Here is a 17,295-nt window from a genome sequence, read left to right on the forward strand (position 1 = left end):
ACACTTTTTATCCCACAACCAATACTGGGTGGCCAGCTTTCTCGATCCACAGTACGAGAAATGTAATTCTCTCCTTTTGGAGTCACCAAAGAGTTTTACAAAGGAATCATTCAAGAGGGCTGTTGTAGATCAGTTGCTGAAAACATCACTCTCAGACAATGTTGGTGGCAGAGGTAGCGGCTGTTTTCAACACCAAGGGATAATGGGGAGAGACACGAACACCAGGTCTAACAGAGGTGGGGGGAAAATGTGCACAAATTGGGCAATTTTCAATAAACCAGGACAACAGCCAAGGTTATCTGTGCCTGTAACAATGCCAAGGAGGGAGAAGTTACAGAACATGGCCAAGGGGTACTTAAGTGACCATACGTGCGTCCTTTCTGATGCTTCAGTTTCCTTTAATTATTGGGTGTCCAAGCTGAACACTTGACCCGAACTCTCCTTATACGCCTTGGAGGTGCTGGCCTGCCCTGCTGCTAGTGTGATGTCAGAGTGTGTTTTTTTTTTAGTTCCGCTGGTTCAATCATCACTGATAGGTGCACACGACTGTCCACGGAAAATGCAGAATGACTTACTATGATTAAATTTAACAAGGACTGGATATCTCCACAGTTTGCAGTTCCTCCAGATGACAACAAGCCAACTTAAAGTCACCAAAAATGCTGATTCATGCTACTGCTGTTAGGCTGGAGTCACACATAGCGACTCACCAGCGATCCTGACAACGATATCAACGTGTCAGGATCACTGGTGAATCGCTATGTGATCGCTGGTGAGCTGTCAAACAGACAGCTTCACCAGCGATCAGCACAGCGACACCCAGCGCGCGGCATCGCTGTGCACGTTAGTAACCAGCGCGCTGATGCAGGAAGCTGGTAACTAACATACACATCGGGTATCCAAGGGACGCACATCCCTTGGATACCCGATGTGTACATTAGTTACCAGCCGATCGCTGGTCTCCCGCCTGTCACACGCAGCGATGCATGGTGGCCATCGGGAGACCAGCGCAACCAAAAAAAAGTCCTGGCCTTTCCTGCAGCGATCAGCGATACCGGCAGGGGGGACGGTCGCTGATCGCTGTCACACACAGCGATCTCGCTGGTGAGATCGCTGTTGTGTCACAAAAATTGTGACTCAGCAGCGATCTCGCTAGTGAGATCGCTATGTGTGACGGGGCCTTTAGCGTCAACCCCTTCCCATAAAAACCCGTTTCCTTCCTGCGTCAACCAGGACTTAGCCCATAGGCAAACTCTATGCACATTGTGCAGTGGCCAAATCTTGAATGTAGAGTGGTACTACCAAATTTCTATTTGTCATTGGAGGCCCTTGTGACAGGTTGTCCCACATTGTGACTGAGATAGGGGATACATATTCAGTAGAAATCTAGGTTTGGTAGTTGTTCTTGTGTATCTGTAAAAGTGGTGTAATACTGCGACAAACTTATTCCCAGAAGCCATATGTGAGTCAGAAATGCATGCAGGTATATTCTCCAGGCTCTTCCCATTCTGTTTCATCACTTTCCCATGCATTTCAGCCTTTTCCTCAGGATCCCAGACCCCTTTGTAGGGTGCAGTAAATCCAGTAAATATCAGTATTGTTCAGTTGTACCTTTTTGTAAAATGTAATAGGAATCAACAACAAATATATTAAAATAAATAGCAGCGATGATTGGTAATCCTCCCTTGGCAATTACCTCGTATCATTCGTGACTGTATTGTTCGCTTTCCCCTATATAATTGATGTTGCAGAGAGAAAATATTGTAAATGTCACTTACGATCCTGATACTACTGTCACATACTCTGCATTAATAGTTATTGCTTTTTCATCACTGATGTTTTGTGTGTAATTGTATGTGTTCAGTTCTGAAGAGGGGATAATTACAGACCATAACATTTACCTTGGAAATACACAGCGAGACCCCAGGAGTTTAATTCTGCTTTGTGTTTCCCGTTCCCCCCTGTAGACTGAGAACACCTGTAAGGTTCCATGTAAGCACATTAACATAGAGTTAATTATCCTGATTAGAGAAAGTCCTTTCATGCTCGGAGGCTGCAACGTACCATGGCGGCCCTTTGAAGAGACTGTGCATATTGGCCCTCTTCTAATGTGGGTAATTTTCTCTGAAGCACTGGTAATTATATATAATAAAATGCTTGTCCTCTCTAAGATCTTGTATTATTTACATCTGCCTGATCATCCAACAAAGGTGCAGGATATGGAGGGCTCCAGAGGGGTAAAACGGGAGCCTTTTATGGAAACTGGAGCTAGACAAGGCTGGGTAAAACTTTCCTGAGCCGAACCATGTATGATATATATCTTTAAAATATGACCTCTTATAATAATACCTACTTGAAATAACAAACGACATCTGGAAGCCATGGTAGGGATCTAGGGTGGCAAAATATAGATAGAAGTATTCTACAAAGGACCAATATACCTCAGTGAGCCTTTCATCAGGACCTCAGTGCTGACCCCTATATGCCTCAGTTCTGGATGTAACAACATCAAAATACCATTCGTCTCGTGTAACTATATTCTAGGAAAATAGACCATTAGAAAATGTAGTGTGAGCTGTTCGTTTAATTAATACTTTAATGCCAACAACTCAGACGATTTTCCTTTTCTATAAAGGGATGGCGAGGTTCGAAACCTATGTAAGCACTTTCGTCTGCTAAAAATGAAGTACGTCTGATAGGTTAGATCTGCTGTACAGTCGATGCATTTCTCCTGGTAAAGATTATCCTAGAAGATGGCACCTGTCCAAACCATTTTAGTCATGGTTCTCCTCAGCTTTAGACTAGGGTGCCAAGGGCCCACCAGTAACCAACTCCAGGTCCCCACTTTTACCCTACATGCAAATGTGACATTATCCTCAATCACAAATGTATATAATAATGATTGTTAAATGAATAAGATGCCGCCTTTGTCTGTACATAGTGATTCATGTATATTGTGCCAAGTACGGTACTGATCATATGATGGCGTACTCTTGCAGAGGGGCCCACCAAAGGATTTTCCTGTTCTCCTGTGCGACAGTCCAAGCATGGTCACCTCTTATGGGAAGCTATCCTAGATGCTAAGACCCCTTACCTTTCATTATAAGAGCGAAGGAGATGATTTTGTTATAATGTCACTTTCTGATTTGCTCTCCCTTTTAGTACATTTTCTGGTCAGTCTTACCTACAACATAATGATAGAACTAAAACAAGACGTAAATATCTACAGTATCTATTATCTTGTGTTCTGCAGGTTTACACAAAGCAGATGGCAGATGTTCCTCAGAGCCTGAAGACGACTGCCCCCCATCAAAGCCTCCCGGCATCTTATCTCTGCAGCCTAGACTCAAATGGTAAGAATAATAACTTCAGTTACTAAGTTCAACTAGCTTTCCAGATACCAGATCATTTCGGACATCCACATAGATGAGTGTACAGAAAGCTATACAATCCTAATACTAACATGAATGTAAATAGGCGGTGTACTGAAAACTTACGTCTGGTGCCTGGAACATTCATAATCATCGCTGTTGAAGATGTGAGCCCTGTCCACCTCCTGGATATGAATCTTGTTTTACATTACCTTACATACTGCTATGAAGAAGATAGATGCAGCCTTTATTGGTCTTCCCGTCAGTTGAGCGATATATTGGTTACGTTTGAGGGTGGTCCTACACACTAGGTGAATGTCAGCAGAACATCTAATGGATTTTGGGGTACTCCGACTGTCCCCAAATGTTATGGAGAATAAGTGTGGTATGTTGCAGTTGAACATGTCTGATCCTTTACTTCTCACCATCGTCTGAATCTGATGAGAAGAGTAGACAAGTAATGGAGGTGGCATGGCATGTTATAAAACATTTTCATTCCAGATGGCATTTTGCAAAGGAGCAATCGGCTGATTTCCTATACTTGCAGTGCACATGGTACAGTAAGGGTATGTGCACACTATCTGTATTTGTCGCAGACAAGTTTGCTGCAAGTAATGGAGTGTTGGCAGTAAACACGCTGCCTAAAATGCACATTTTCGCCTTGTTTTTGCACGCATGCTTTTATGCGTTTTAATGCATTTTTCCCCATTCATTTGTATGAGTGAAAAATTCTGCAAAAATGCTGAAATAATTGACATGTTGCAGATTTGAATCTGCTAGGAAAAAAATAAGCAGCAAATTTCACTCATTTTGCTGGTACAGTAAAAACGCTGTTTTTTTTTTTCATGCCAAAAATGCAACGTGTGAACATACCCTTAGCAAGCTTTTTTTTAGGAACTCTTTGTGCTGATCAAGGAGAAAAATCTGTGTGGACGCAAAGATCTTATGTTCTAGAATGATTGTTACAGTACAGTAAGTATTAGATACAAGAAGAAAGTGCAAGTAGTCAGCTCACCCATTGGAGATTCTGTGCACGGAGCATATATCAGAAACGGGTATCAGCAACAGGAATCCGTTACAAACATTTCTTTATTGTATGCAATTAAAGCTTACAGATATTTTCCCCATGTGTCTTGTGAGCCGTAATACACAACACGTTACCGATTTGCTCTTTCATCATGGTGAAGTGGTAATCCGAAATGTGTATTGTAGTACAGTTCACAAAATAAGTGGGCAAAATATCTGTAGGTTTGAATCGCATATAATGAAGAAATGTTTTTAACAGATTTCTGCTGCTGGATGCCTGTTTTCTGAGTAGAGTATGCAGAAAGTATGCGGCATCCAGACTTTGTGGATTCCTAGCGTGTAGGTCACACATGCTTATGATCATATCGATTTACTTGCAACACTTGTTTTTTGGTTTCAGTATTCCGAAAGAATCAGCTTCAGGAAACGTCTTTTTAAAGTGAGTCTTGAAGACTCCTCCTCAATCAGACAAGCATTCAGATATTTTTTGTTGGGGTGCTGGAAGATATTTGCTGATGCAAAACTGTGTTCTCCATAGAGATCTTGTTCAGATCCGTGCAGATTTTGTTCCTCATGCTTTGCGCTATATAAATTGTTCCTTAATATTATTGCAATTAGGAGTAGGGAGTTTTAAATCAGCCCTGAAATATCATGTGTAGCGCTGGATAAAGTAATCTCTCCTCTTGCAGGTGTCGTTTGTTGTTGCTTATTTGTCACAATGAGTTGTTACATGGCTTTTAAAGTGTAATATTAAGAATAAATCCAAACATTTATAAAATGTGTTTAAAAAGAGGTAAAATAATCATCTCTGCTCTCACTAAATAGCGATGCGGAATCAAAGTTAACGCTAAGAATAAGATGTCCTCCTAATGTGTGTGTCTTTAGGTCTCACTTGTGCTGCTGTCTGGTTGTAATTCCTACTGGCTCTACAGATGAGGTTGCAGAAAGTGGATATGTTCACTAATCCACCATAACGGCTCATCCAATGTCGACGAGTGTCGACTCCCCAGATCAGCGTGGTTATGGCGATCCAGGGACGCTCTGGACATTGGGATCTGCATGTTCTAAGAGTTGGCATATGACATTTCTTAATCACAGAGTTACAGGGGCTTGAGAGAACCAAACGCCTTATTCGTTTTGGAAAAGAGAACTTTTCCGAAACACATGGGTCGTTTGGTTCACACAGGTTGCCGTACTCTCTGGTTAAGTAAAGTCACACGCCAAGTCCAGGAACATAAACATATAATCACCAGCGTCGATACCGTCCTGCGCGTCCCTGGATCTCCATAACCAAAATGATCGGGGAGTCGACACTCGTTCGTTGACCTTGGATGATTCCGTGACAATGGATTATTGGACATGGGACGATTCACATTCCCTTTCACTACTGTAGACGGACAATATCTACTTTCTGCAACCTCATCTGCATATCACTTTGAAATTACATCCAAGACCTAAAGTCGCAGACATTACAGCAATTAACTCTTAGAGTTAGGTTAGGTTCAGCATCGTCCCTTCGTGAACGTAGAGATGATTATTTTCCCTCTTTTTGGCAGTATATCGCTCAAGATATGATTCATACACAAGTTCTTTGAATCTAAGCTCCTGCAGCCACACTGATAGACTTCAAAGGCGCTAGGGAATCCTCTTGTATTCTTAGGCCTCTTTCTCACTTCAGTTTTTTACAATCAGTCACAATCCGTGAGGTTTTGAAAAAAACGGATCCTCAATTTTCTTTTGAGGATCCGTTTTTTTTTCCCCATTGACTTCCATTAATGGCGGATTGTGACGGATTGCCGTCCGTTGCATCCTTTTTTTTTTTGAGGATCCGCCAAAAGTTGCTGTCCGTCACCATCCTCCAAAACGGAGCTTTCAACGTTTATTTCTCTTGCGGATCCTCCAGACACTGATTTAACCCGAAATTATTTCTGGGTGCCGGACAAAAAAAAAAAAAAATCTCTCTCTCTCTCCTCTTCCTCTCTCTCTCTCTCTCTCTCCTCTCTCTTTCCAGGCTGCGATTCCTTTAAAATTCTTCATTTGTCGGATCCGTCAAAAAACGGACGGGTGGCATCCGTTGTCCTCAGTACTAAAACGGATCCGCCATCCGTCCTTTTGGGGGATTTTGACTGATGCAAAAAACTGAAGTGTGAAAGAGGCCTTATTAAAATTTCCTACAATCATTCACTGTTTTATCTCCATTGCTTTTGTTCAGAACTAAGCCATAACAGGCAAACGGAGGCAATCAAATCATCATGGATCTCATTTCATAGTAGAATCCTTAAGGTTTCCTTTAGGGTTAACGTATATTTTGTATAACCCTGCAGACTGTGTTTTTTTTATAGATATATATATAATTGTGTGACTTTGCATATAGTTGTATATTAGCAGACATACCCAATACAGATAAGCTTGTCACTCACACGACGGTGGTCTAACACTATGTATTCCATGGATCTGGAGACTAGCGCTACCATGTAGAGCGGCTTATATAGTTCCTACAAAAAACATGACTTCTAGTAATTTTATGTGGGTCAGATGTATATTGTCTTCTCATCTACAGTTGAAACCTTGTTTATTGCTTTTTAAGAGCAAGATTCAGAAGACAGTCATTCAACTGCCGAAGATCTGGAGAGCAGGAAGTCATTCCAAGACCAAAGGAGTCATATATCTCACCCGAGCCCGGTACACACTGACAGAGGTAGGTGTGATCTCTGGCCCCGCGCAGTACATCTCACTAATGTAACATCCTCGCACATTGTGAATGCTCCTTTCCCACTTGTCGAATAAATGAGCCGTTTGTGCTCTACCTACCAATGCCATAAAATGTGCGCATTACCCCTTCTTCCCGTTTAATGCCCACATTAATAATACATCTTTGGCACTTCGTATTCACAATCGATAGACGGAGATTTAAATCAGCAGTAAAACAGCTTGTCCCCTCCAGCTTTCACCGGATAAATATTTAAATAAGTAACTCAATTGTTTAAAGAATAACCTTTCATGGGAATATGGATCTTACTTGAGCATGCTGCTTCCTGCAAGACGTTTCTGCACCAAAACTATTGGACTTAGCCTACAGTAGTATTCTAGGTCCAGACCACCCAAGCCAATTCTCATCGATTCAATATTAATAATTTACGGTATCAAAAACAATCAAAGGAGCAAGAGTTTCCTTAAAGGAAAAGACGGATGAAAATATACAGCCGTGTTCTCTCCAGCACGTGTATTCTGTGCAAAGCTGACGGAACAACCGAGCAGCAATTGTCTAATATCTCATCCGATGTAATAAAAAACTTAATGGTATTCAACATGTTTATTTTTTAATGAGTCTTTATTACAAACTTTATAGTGAGATCATTTGCATTTTATAAATAGTATTTCTGCTATAAAATAATTATTAGAAGATATTTGTAACTCCTCATATCCTGGGAGTTTTGAACACTATGCACAAGTTGCTGTTTTTTTTTTTTTTTTAAAACCTCCCTCCTCTTTACCGAAGTTTGGGAATCATTTCAGCTTACTTGTTTCCAAGATTCACAGGACACTGGTTCAACAGCCACATCAGATTCTGTGGCCGCCGGACCACAATGGTATGTTCACACGTTGCGTTATTGCAGCGTTTATCTATGTCTGCTCCAAAAACTGGAGTACGTAGTGGCAGGAAAAATGCACTCATTTCTTCACATCTTCACTTGTGTTTTTTTGCAACATTTTTGCATTTGAATGGGTGAAAAACGCTGCAAAACGATAAAAATATGCGTTTAACCCTCCCCCCAAAAAACAGCGTATGCATCAGATTTCAGAAATCTCATAAATTATGCTAGTATTTTAAAACTCTGCATATTTTACACACCAAATACACTGTGTAAAAACCGCTGCCACTTGTGAACCTTCTCTAACACTGCGATTCCCGTCTTACCTGCTGACATTGTAACAAGGGGGCACCGGGTGGTATTCGTGGCAGAGTCCACTAAGTCACAGTCAGTGAGCACCCCGGTACCTTGCACATGGAAAGACAGATAAAGTCCCTATCCTGCAGCACAGTCAGTTACCTCTATCACAGGGTTGCTCTGCACGCTGGAAACACGTCCTCAGATATGCCACAGGTTATGAAACTTTTAATGAACATGAGGTAACATGAGGAAAATAAAGTAATGCTTCCTGCGCTTTCCCTGCGTCTTTACAAAATGTGCAGTATCAACGGCTCTCCTCTGGTTTCGGTGGGCACTTCCACAGTTCGAGTTCCGTTCCCACTGCCCGGCAGTCCTTGGCAGTAGCTTCTTCCCGTCAAGGGGTATACTCTGCTTCCAACGGTGAAGCACGTCCTGCCACAGGCAACCCCTTCTATCCCTAAACTAACTTAATACAATTGCAATGACACAGAATATACAATGACATGAGATGTACAAAGCATTACACATTATATATGGAACACAACAAGACAATATGCAACATTAATACACACTGTAAATATGAGGGAACCCTTGGGGTGCCACATGGGCCCCGTGTATAAGAGAGAGGAGGCAAATGAGGGTCCCCGCCATCTCCTTACACAATCCCTAGTGCCTCCTCTGATTTGTATGTTTGGGGTGACATCATCTTTGTGGTGTGACACATGGATAACAGTCATTCGTTGGGCTCTGGTTCCACAAAATGCCAATGTGCCTGCTGGACCAGGGTCCTGCTACTTCTTTTAGGAAAAAATACAAAACGGTGGAAGCCTCATCGTGTGAATGGTTGCTCCTCGCTGGTGTAAATGGGATCTGAATCCATTGACTGCTGAAAAATTCTGAAAAAATAATTATTTTCTTTTGTTTCACTTTAGTGTTCACCAAATAATTGCCAGATCATATTTGCATTTCTTTAGGCTTTTAGGATAATATTGCTGTTAGTTTATCATTTTTCGCTTTAGTTGGTGCTTTTAATTTCATGAATTACGGTATATTTTATTTGCTGGCTTGCACATGGAGTATTTTCACAAGACATTTTACATTGCAGCATAAAGTCTTGCCTATTGTTTTTTTCTCATATTTTATTTTTAGGAAAATGAGTGACATAATTTTTATACAGTGGTCTTTCTCAAGTTACATTAACCCCAGGATACAATATCTTTAACATTCAATGGTCTTGACTTTCAACTTCCAGTGTCACAGACAGCTCAGATCTGCAGCACATAAATGACAGAGGATGCAGCCAATCGGCACGGTCACTATAAGTATTAGTGACCTGCCTGCACTGATAAGTCTGTCAGCGCCTCCTACAGTACAGCGCGGTACTACATTTTCTGTACAACTGTATACCAGTGTCAGGAGGAGCTGCTATTTTGGCTCCAGCTTAGGGTGACTCCATGTCGTTCTGCTGGCTCCTACTGTACTGGACCCTGAAGAAGCTCCCGTCCTTTACACAGAAAGTGGTTTAAAGCTTATAGCATTTTTTTCTGACTTTTTTTGTATATAGGTTCGAATCCCACCAAGGACAACATCTGCAAGGAGTTTGTATGTTCTCCCCGTGTTTGCGTGGGTTTCCTCCGGGTACTCCGGTTTCCTCCCACACTCCAAAGACATACTGATAGGGAATTCAGATTGTGAGCCCCATCGGGGACAGTGATGAAAATGTGTGCAAACTGTAAAGCGCTGCGGAATATGTTAGCGCTATATAAAAATAAAGATTATTATTATTATTATATAAGGTTCTGCTTTATTAGTATCAGATTTGCGCTTTTATCTTATTTATTTTTGGGACAACATTTGTGACTTCTGAACTCATCATTTTACAGTGAAATAGAATTATATTCTAAACTTTCTTTTTAACTTGCAATGTTCTTCCCAGAGCCAATTAATATTGTAACCCGGGGGGAGCCCAGTATTAATGGCAGTATGTGGGGGTTTGCTTCATCTATTACGTGTGTTTCGGATTGTGCTGTTGCTTAGACTTTGAGTCATCCTTCTACTGAACAAATCGAATAGACATAGAAATAGTTAATATGACTTGGTGCACATAGTAGTACATTAAGGTTTCCTCTTCTGGGAGAAATCCCATGTGATGTCAGACGTGGTGTAACACTAACATCTGTATCAGGGAATGACATATTAATCACTACGTCATTAGGAAACGGATGACTTGGGTGTGACCTGTCCATAGACTGAGATTATCATTAACTAGCTGGAGGCCCGATGCTATCGCATCGTGAGGACGGTAATGTCATGATGGGGGCAGGCTTTGCAGCGTTAAGAATCTCTCCCCCCCATGTGCTCACCCACCTATCCACTGTCTCTTTCCCCATGTGCTGACTTCTCCCGTCTGTGCTCTCTTCTTTGACCTGTTTACCCCATGTGCTATCCCCCTTCTCTGCTGTCTTTCTCCTTCCTGTGCTGTGTTCTCCCCTCATGTGCTGTCCCGTTTGAGCTGTCTCCTCCTGTGCTCTGTCTCTCTTACCCTTGTGTCTGACTGTGTACAGAACATACCACAGCTCCTGGGCAGGGGAGGAAGCAAAAGACAATAATAATAATACATTTTATTTCTATAGCGCCGACATATTCCACCTCACTTTACATTTCAGAGGGGATTTGTACAGACAATAGACATTACAGCATAACAATAATCACATAGATTATAACAAATACCAAGAGGAATGAGGGCCCTGCTCGCAAGCTTACAGTCTATGAGGAAAGAGGTAGACACGAAAGGTGGGTGGTAACAGTTGCCCTGATTGTATGGACCAGCCATAATGTTAAGTGTGTAACAGTACAGACACACAGGGCTAATGGATGCATAAAGCATGTGGGAACATGATGTGGGGAACCTGGTTATGGTAAAACTTTTGGCTGTGCCACACAGGGATAGACAATACTGACATTACAGCAGGAGTCTGCAGAAGCTACATTTTGTGAGGTAAAATATTGTTTAAAAACAGTCAGTGAAATATTTTACCTCACGAAATGAATCCTCTGTGATCCCCTGCTGTAATGTCAGCATTGTCTTTTGCTTCCTCCCCTGCCCAGGAGATGTGGTTTGCTCCGTACATGGTCAGACACGGACAATTTTTAAAATGAACTTTCGTTCTTGTGAAATCTCCTTTAATCTGACTGGCTTCCTCTGCCTGTAGACTCATCGCGCATCTGCCGCTGGGATCAGCTGAATGATTCTGTCATGATCCCAGTGCAGGTTTTGACCTGCACGTCAGGGGTTAATGTCTTGAGCTCAGTGCAGGCTTTGACCTGCACACCTGGGGTTAATTATTGTGTCCTCTCTTTGGTTCAGGCAGAGCTTTTTATTGCCCTGAGATACTCCAATCCCTGTCAGTTATACTTTTGCCTTTGGCTGAGTGCTGTGACCCCTGTGTGCCTGTTCGTTGTCTTATAGCTTTCTTATATGGTTCTGATCTGGTTCTGTCCCCCGTTGTGAGTTTGCCTGTTGATTCTGTACTGTATATCTGCTTCTCTGGTTTCTGACTTCTTGGCTACGTCTTGACTATCCGTTCTGTCTTGCCCTTTGGTAACTGTTGTGCTATCTCGTGCTTTGACCCCGGCCTGATCTGGTTTATTTCCCTGTCTATGCCTATTAGTAACTTTGTTCCGTAGTTACCATTCTAGGAGTTTTCCTGCAGCTCCTAACTCTTGAGAGTTTAGGCCACGCCCCCAGCAGTCACATGCTTCAGGTCCTGTGGGTCTGAAGCACGCATCTTCTCTGCTGCTGCCCGCTCCACAGGTATCTCTGAGCACAGGTTGTCTTACTCAGGACATGCGCACTGGCTCAGTGAGCAAGTGCAGTGCGGTGTTCCTGACATTATAACTGACCGTGAACTTTTTTTTTTCTCTCCTCACTTCTGCAGCATGGACCCAATGCATGCCTTATCTGAGCAGGTGAAATACTTGACTCAGTCACTGCAGAAGCTAAGTTTGGAACACCAAGCTCTGGCCCAGTCTCAACGGCAGGTTGCGGACTCGGTTCAGGGGGTGCTTTCCGCAGGCTTTCAGCAGGTGGGGAATAGAGATGTCATTTTAGTCCCACCCGAATCCCCGTTTAAGTTACCAGATACATTTGCTGGTGACAAAAATGAATTTAGAGCATTTAAAGAGGGCTGTAAGCTCGTTTTCTCCTTGAGATCATGCTCCTCTGGGGATGAGAAACAGAGGGTGCGGGTAGTTATGTCCCTCCTTAGGGAGTCCCCACAAGCCTGGGCATTTTCTTTTTCCTCTTCTGCCCCAGAGAGAATGATTGTGGATGCGTTTTTTGAGGCCTTAGGGCTTATTTACGATGAGCCAGATAGAGTGCGTTTGGCTGAGGACAAGGTGATGAGTGTCTGTCAGGGGAAACACTCGGCCGAGTGGTTCTGTTCTGAATTTAGGCGTTGGGCAGCTGAGGTTTCTTGGAGTGATGCCGTCCTTCGGGGGCTGTTCCGTAGAGGCCTGTGTGAACATCTGAAGGATGCCCTGGCACTCCATCCTCCACCTGACTCCCTGGAGGATGCCATGACCCAAGCGGTTCGCATGGATCGCAGACTGCGGGCAAGAGGTGTTATGCAACTTGAAACATCATTATTCTCCAGTGGAGTTGAGACCCGGACTCCTCCGGTGGCTAAGGAGCTGAGCGCTGTCACCTGTGATGAGAAGGAAAGAAGACGCCGCCGGGAGAAGCAGTTGTGCTTCTATTGTGGGGAATCTGGACATTGGAAGAAGGACTGCCCCTCCTGTCCTTCATCCTCCAAGGTGACGGAAAACGACTAGGTCTGGGTAGTAGTCGAGGAGGCTACCCAGACCTTCAGGTACCTTTTTCCTCACTTGCAAAAATTGTGCTTCGGGTGGAACTGGAACTTGGTGATGGTCCTGTTCAGACTACCACCTTTGTTGACTGTGGCTCTGCTGTTAACCTGATTGATGCCCGGATTATGACTTAATAAGATAGGGACAGTCAGGCTTCAGGATCCTGTTAAACTTGTGGCAATTAACTCGTCCTCTCTTACCCAGGACGGTATCTGTTTCAGGTCTGAACTTTTTTGTCTGAAAGTGGGTTCCAATCATGTGGAAAAATTAACTTGTCTGTGTTAGATAACTTGCCTGCAGGACTGGTACTGGGGATGCCTTGGCTACAATGCCATAATCCTACCATTGATTGGGTTACGGGGGAGATCACTCAATGGGGATGTAAAGATAAGTGTTGTAACCTGGGGCCTTTTGTTAACCCTGTTAAAACCGTATCTGTGTCGTCTGTCGGTCTGGAAGGTATTCCGGAGTACCTGAAGGATTTCAAAGACGTATTTTCCGAAAGTGAGGCTGAGGCGCTGCCACCACATAGACCCTACGATTGTGCCATTGATTTAGTACCCGGAGCCAAGTTACCTAAGGCTCGATTGTTCAATTTGTCCGGGCCTGAACGCCAAGCCATGAAGGAGTACATAGCTGAGAGTCTCCGAAAAGGGCATATCAGGCCTTCTGTGTCACCCGTGGCAGCAGGATTCTTCTGTGTGAAGAAGAAAGATGGTGGTTTGCGGCCGTGCCTCAACTTTCGGGAACTTAACAAGATAACGGTTAGGACCACTTATCCACTTCCCCTCATCCCAGACCTATGTAACCAGTTACCTGGGGCCCAATGGTTTTCCAAATTAGATCTCCGGGGGGCCTACAAGCTGATAAGGGTTCGGGAAGGGGACGAGTGGAAAACTGCGTTCCTCACATCAGAAGGACTCTTTGAAAACCTGGTTATGCCCTTTGGGTTAACTAATGCCCCAGCTATTTTCCAGAACTTTATCAATGTTGTGCTTTCTGACCTGATAGGCCGTTTTGTTGTCATTTATTTGGATGACATTTTGGTGTATTCCCCGGACAGTCAGTCTCACTTACAACATCTACAGACAGTTCTCCAGAGACTCACGGAGAACCACCTGTTTGCTAAATTGGAAAAATGTTCGTTTTTCGTACAGGAACTGTCTTTATTGGGGCTGATTGTATCTTGTGAGGGGTTTCGTATGGACCCTAAGAAGGTGCTGGCGATCGCAGACTGGGTTCAGCCTCATGATCTCAAGGGGCTCCAGCGCTTCTTGGGATTTGCAAACTATTACCGGAGATTCATTAAAGGTTTCTCTCAAGTGGTTAAACCACTCACAGATCTTACCCAGAAGGGGGCTGATGTAAAAAATTGGTCAGAACTCGCTAAGGAGTCCTTCTCAGCTCTTAAGAAATGTTTCATGTCCGCCCCGGTGTTGGTCCAGCCAGACCCATCCAAACCATTTATTGTGGAGGTGGATGCTTCTGAAGTAGGGGTGGGGGCAGTGTTGTCCCAAGGTCCGGCCAACCTTACTAATCTCAATCCCTGTGCCTTCTTCTCCAAGAAGTTCTCATCCGCCGAGAGAAATTATGATGTAGGCAATAGAGAACTTCTTGTGGTCAAGCTGGCATTCGAAGAATGGAGGCACTTTTTGGAAGGGGCGGCTCACCCTATCACTGTTATCACGGATCACAAAAATTTGGCATACCTTGAATCTGCTAAGAGGCTTACTCCTAGACAAGCCCGTTGGTCACTTTTTTTTTCACGCTTTCAGTTCTTCATTACTTTTCAACCAGGGTCCAAAAATGTTAAAGCGGATGCCCTGTCCAGAAGTTTTGACCCGGTGTCTCCCCCCGAGCCGCCGTCCTCCATTCTTCCCCCATTGGTTGTTAGTGGCGGGGGTCTCATCAGAGTTGGAACAAGAAATTTTGAGGGCTCAGTTCCTACAGTTGTGGCCAAAAGTATCGACACCCCTGCAATTCTGTCAGCTAATACTCAGTTTCTTCCTGAAAATGATTGCAAACACAAATTCTTTGTTATTATCTTCATTTAATTTGTCTTAAATGAAAAAACACAAAAAGAATTGTCCTAAAGCCAAATTGGATATAATTCCACAATAAACATAAAAAAGAGGGTGGACAAAACTATTGGCACTGTTCGAAAAATCATGTGATGCTTCTCTAATTTGTGTAATTAACAGCACCTGTAACTTACCTGTGGCACCTAACAGGTGTTGGCAATAACTAAATCACACTTGCAGCCAGTTTACATGGATTAAAGTTGACTCAACCTCTGTCCTGTGTCCTTGTGTGTACCACATTGAGCATGGAGAAAAGAAAGAAGACCAAACAACTGTCTGAGGACTTGAGAAACGAAATTGTGAGGAAGCATGAGCAATCTCAAGGCTACAAGTCCATCTCCAAAGACCTGAATGTTCCTGTGTCTACCGTGCGCAGTGTCATCAAGAAGTTTAAAGCCCATGGCACTGTGGCTAACCTCCCTAGATGTGGACGGAAAAGAAAAATTGACAAGAAATTTCAACGCAAGATTGTGCGGATGTTGGATAAAGAAACTCGACTAACATCCAAACACGTTCAAGCTGCCCTGCAGTCCGAGGGTACAACAGTGTCAACCCGTACTATCCGTCGGCGTCTGAATGAAAAGGGACTGTATGGTAGGAGACCCAGGAAGACCCCACTTCTTACCCCGAGACATAAAAAAGCCAGGCTGGAGTTTGCCAAAACTTACCTGAAAAAGCCTAAAATGTTTTGGAAGAATATTTGAGACAAAAGTAGAGCTTTTTGGGAAAAGGCATCAACATAGAGTTTACAGGAGAAAAAAGAGGCATTCAAAGAAAAGAACACGGTCCCTACAGTCAAACATGGCGGAGGTTCCCTGATGTTTTGGGGTTGCTTTGCTGCCTCTGGCACTGGACTGCTTGACCGTGTGCATGGCATTATGACGTCTGAAGACTACCAACAAATTTTGCAGCATAATGTAGGGCCCAGTGTGAGAAAGGTGGGTCTCCCTCAGAGGCCATGGGTCTTCTAGCAGGACAATGACCCAAAACACACTTCAAAAAGCACTAGAAAATGGTTTGAGAGAAAGCACTGGAGACTTCTAAGGTGGCCAGCAATGAGTCGAGACCTGAATCCCATAGAACAGCTGTGGAGGGATCTAAAAATGGCCGTTTGGAGAAGGCACCCTTCAAATATCAGGGACCTGGAGCAGTTTGCCAAAGAAGAATGGTCTAAAATTCCAGCAGAGCATTGTAAGAAACTCATTGATGGTTACCGGAAGCGGTTGGTTGCAGTTATTTTGGCTAAAGGTTGTGCAACCAAGTATTAGGCTGAGGGTGCCAATACTTTTCTCTGGCCCATTTTTGGAGTTTTGTGTGAAATGATCAATGTTTTACTTTTTGCTTCATTCTCTTTTGTGTTTTTTCATTTAAGACAAATTAAATGAAGATAATAATACCAAAGAATTTGTGTTTGCAATCATTTTCAGGAAGAAACTGAGTATTATCTGACAGAATTGAAGGGGTGTCAATACTTTTGGCCACAACTGTAGCTCCGACGACCAGGCCAGGGGATAAATTGTTTGTTCCGGATTTATTGCGGCCTAGACTTCTGCAGGAGTTTCATGAGTCTAGGCTGAGTGCTCATCCCGGTATGACGGCCACTAGAGAGGCAGTAGCCAGGATTTTTTGGTGGCCTTCACTGGGGTCCGATGTCAAGAAATTCATTGCTGCTTGTGGAGTTTGTGCCCGTTCCAAAGGCTCGCATAACCGGCCGGCTGGGGAACTCATACCTTTACCGGTTCCTGATAGGCCATGGACTCATCTCTCCATGGATTTTATTACCGGTCTTCCACCTTCCAGGGGCAATACCGTGATCTGGGTGGTGGTGGATAGGTTTTCAAAACAGGCCCATTTCATTCCCTTGGCATCACTACCCTCAGCAGAAACATTGTCAAGGTTGTTCGTGCAGCATGTGGTCCGATTGCATGGGGGTACCTCTGAATGTGGTGTCTGACAGAGGTGTGCAGTTTGTGGCCAAATTTTGGAGGGCATTCTGTATGAAATTGGGCATATCACTCTCCTTCTCGTCAGCATATCACCCGGAGAGTAATGGTC

At 43.5% G+C, this 17,295-nt stretch overlaps 1 protein-coding gene across 1 annotated transcript in view; it reads left to right on the forward strand.

The window, feature by feature from the left end:
* The window catches only part of SKOR1 (SKI family transcriptional corepressor 1), a 48,359-nt gene that overhangs the window by 18,309 nt on the left and 12,755 nt on the right, over positions 1–17,295 (forward strand). Inside the window, exons 2-3 of the mRNA XM_073568937.1 lie at positions 3,254–3,353; positions 6,985–7,095. Of these exons, the coding sequence (XP_073425038.1) occupies positions 3,254–3,353; positions 6,985–7,095 (211 nt within the window). The remainder of the gene's footprint in view (positions 1–3,253; positions 3,354–6,984; positions 7,096–17,295) is intronic.

The sequence above is a fragment of the Dendrobates tinctorius genome, unplaced genomic scaffold, assembly GCF_039654945.1.
Source record: "Dendrobates tinctorius isolate UK_male_01 unplaced genomic scaffold, ASM3965494v1 ptg000022l, whole genome shotgun sequence".
Lineage (NCBI taxonomy): Eukaryota > Metazoa > Chordata > Amphibia > Anura > Dendrobatidae > Dendrobates > Dendrobates tinctorius.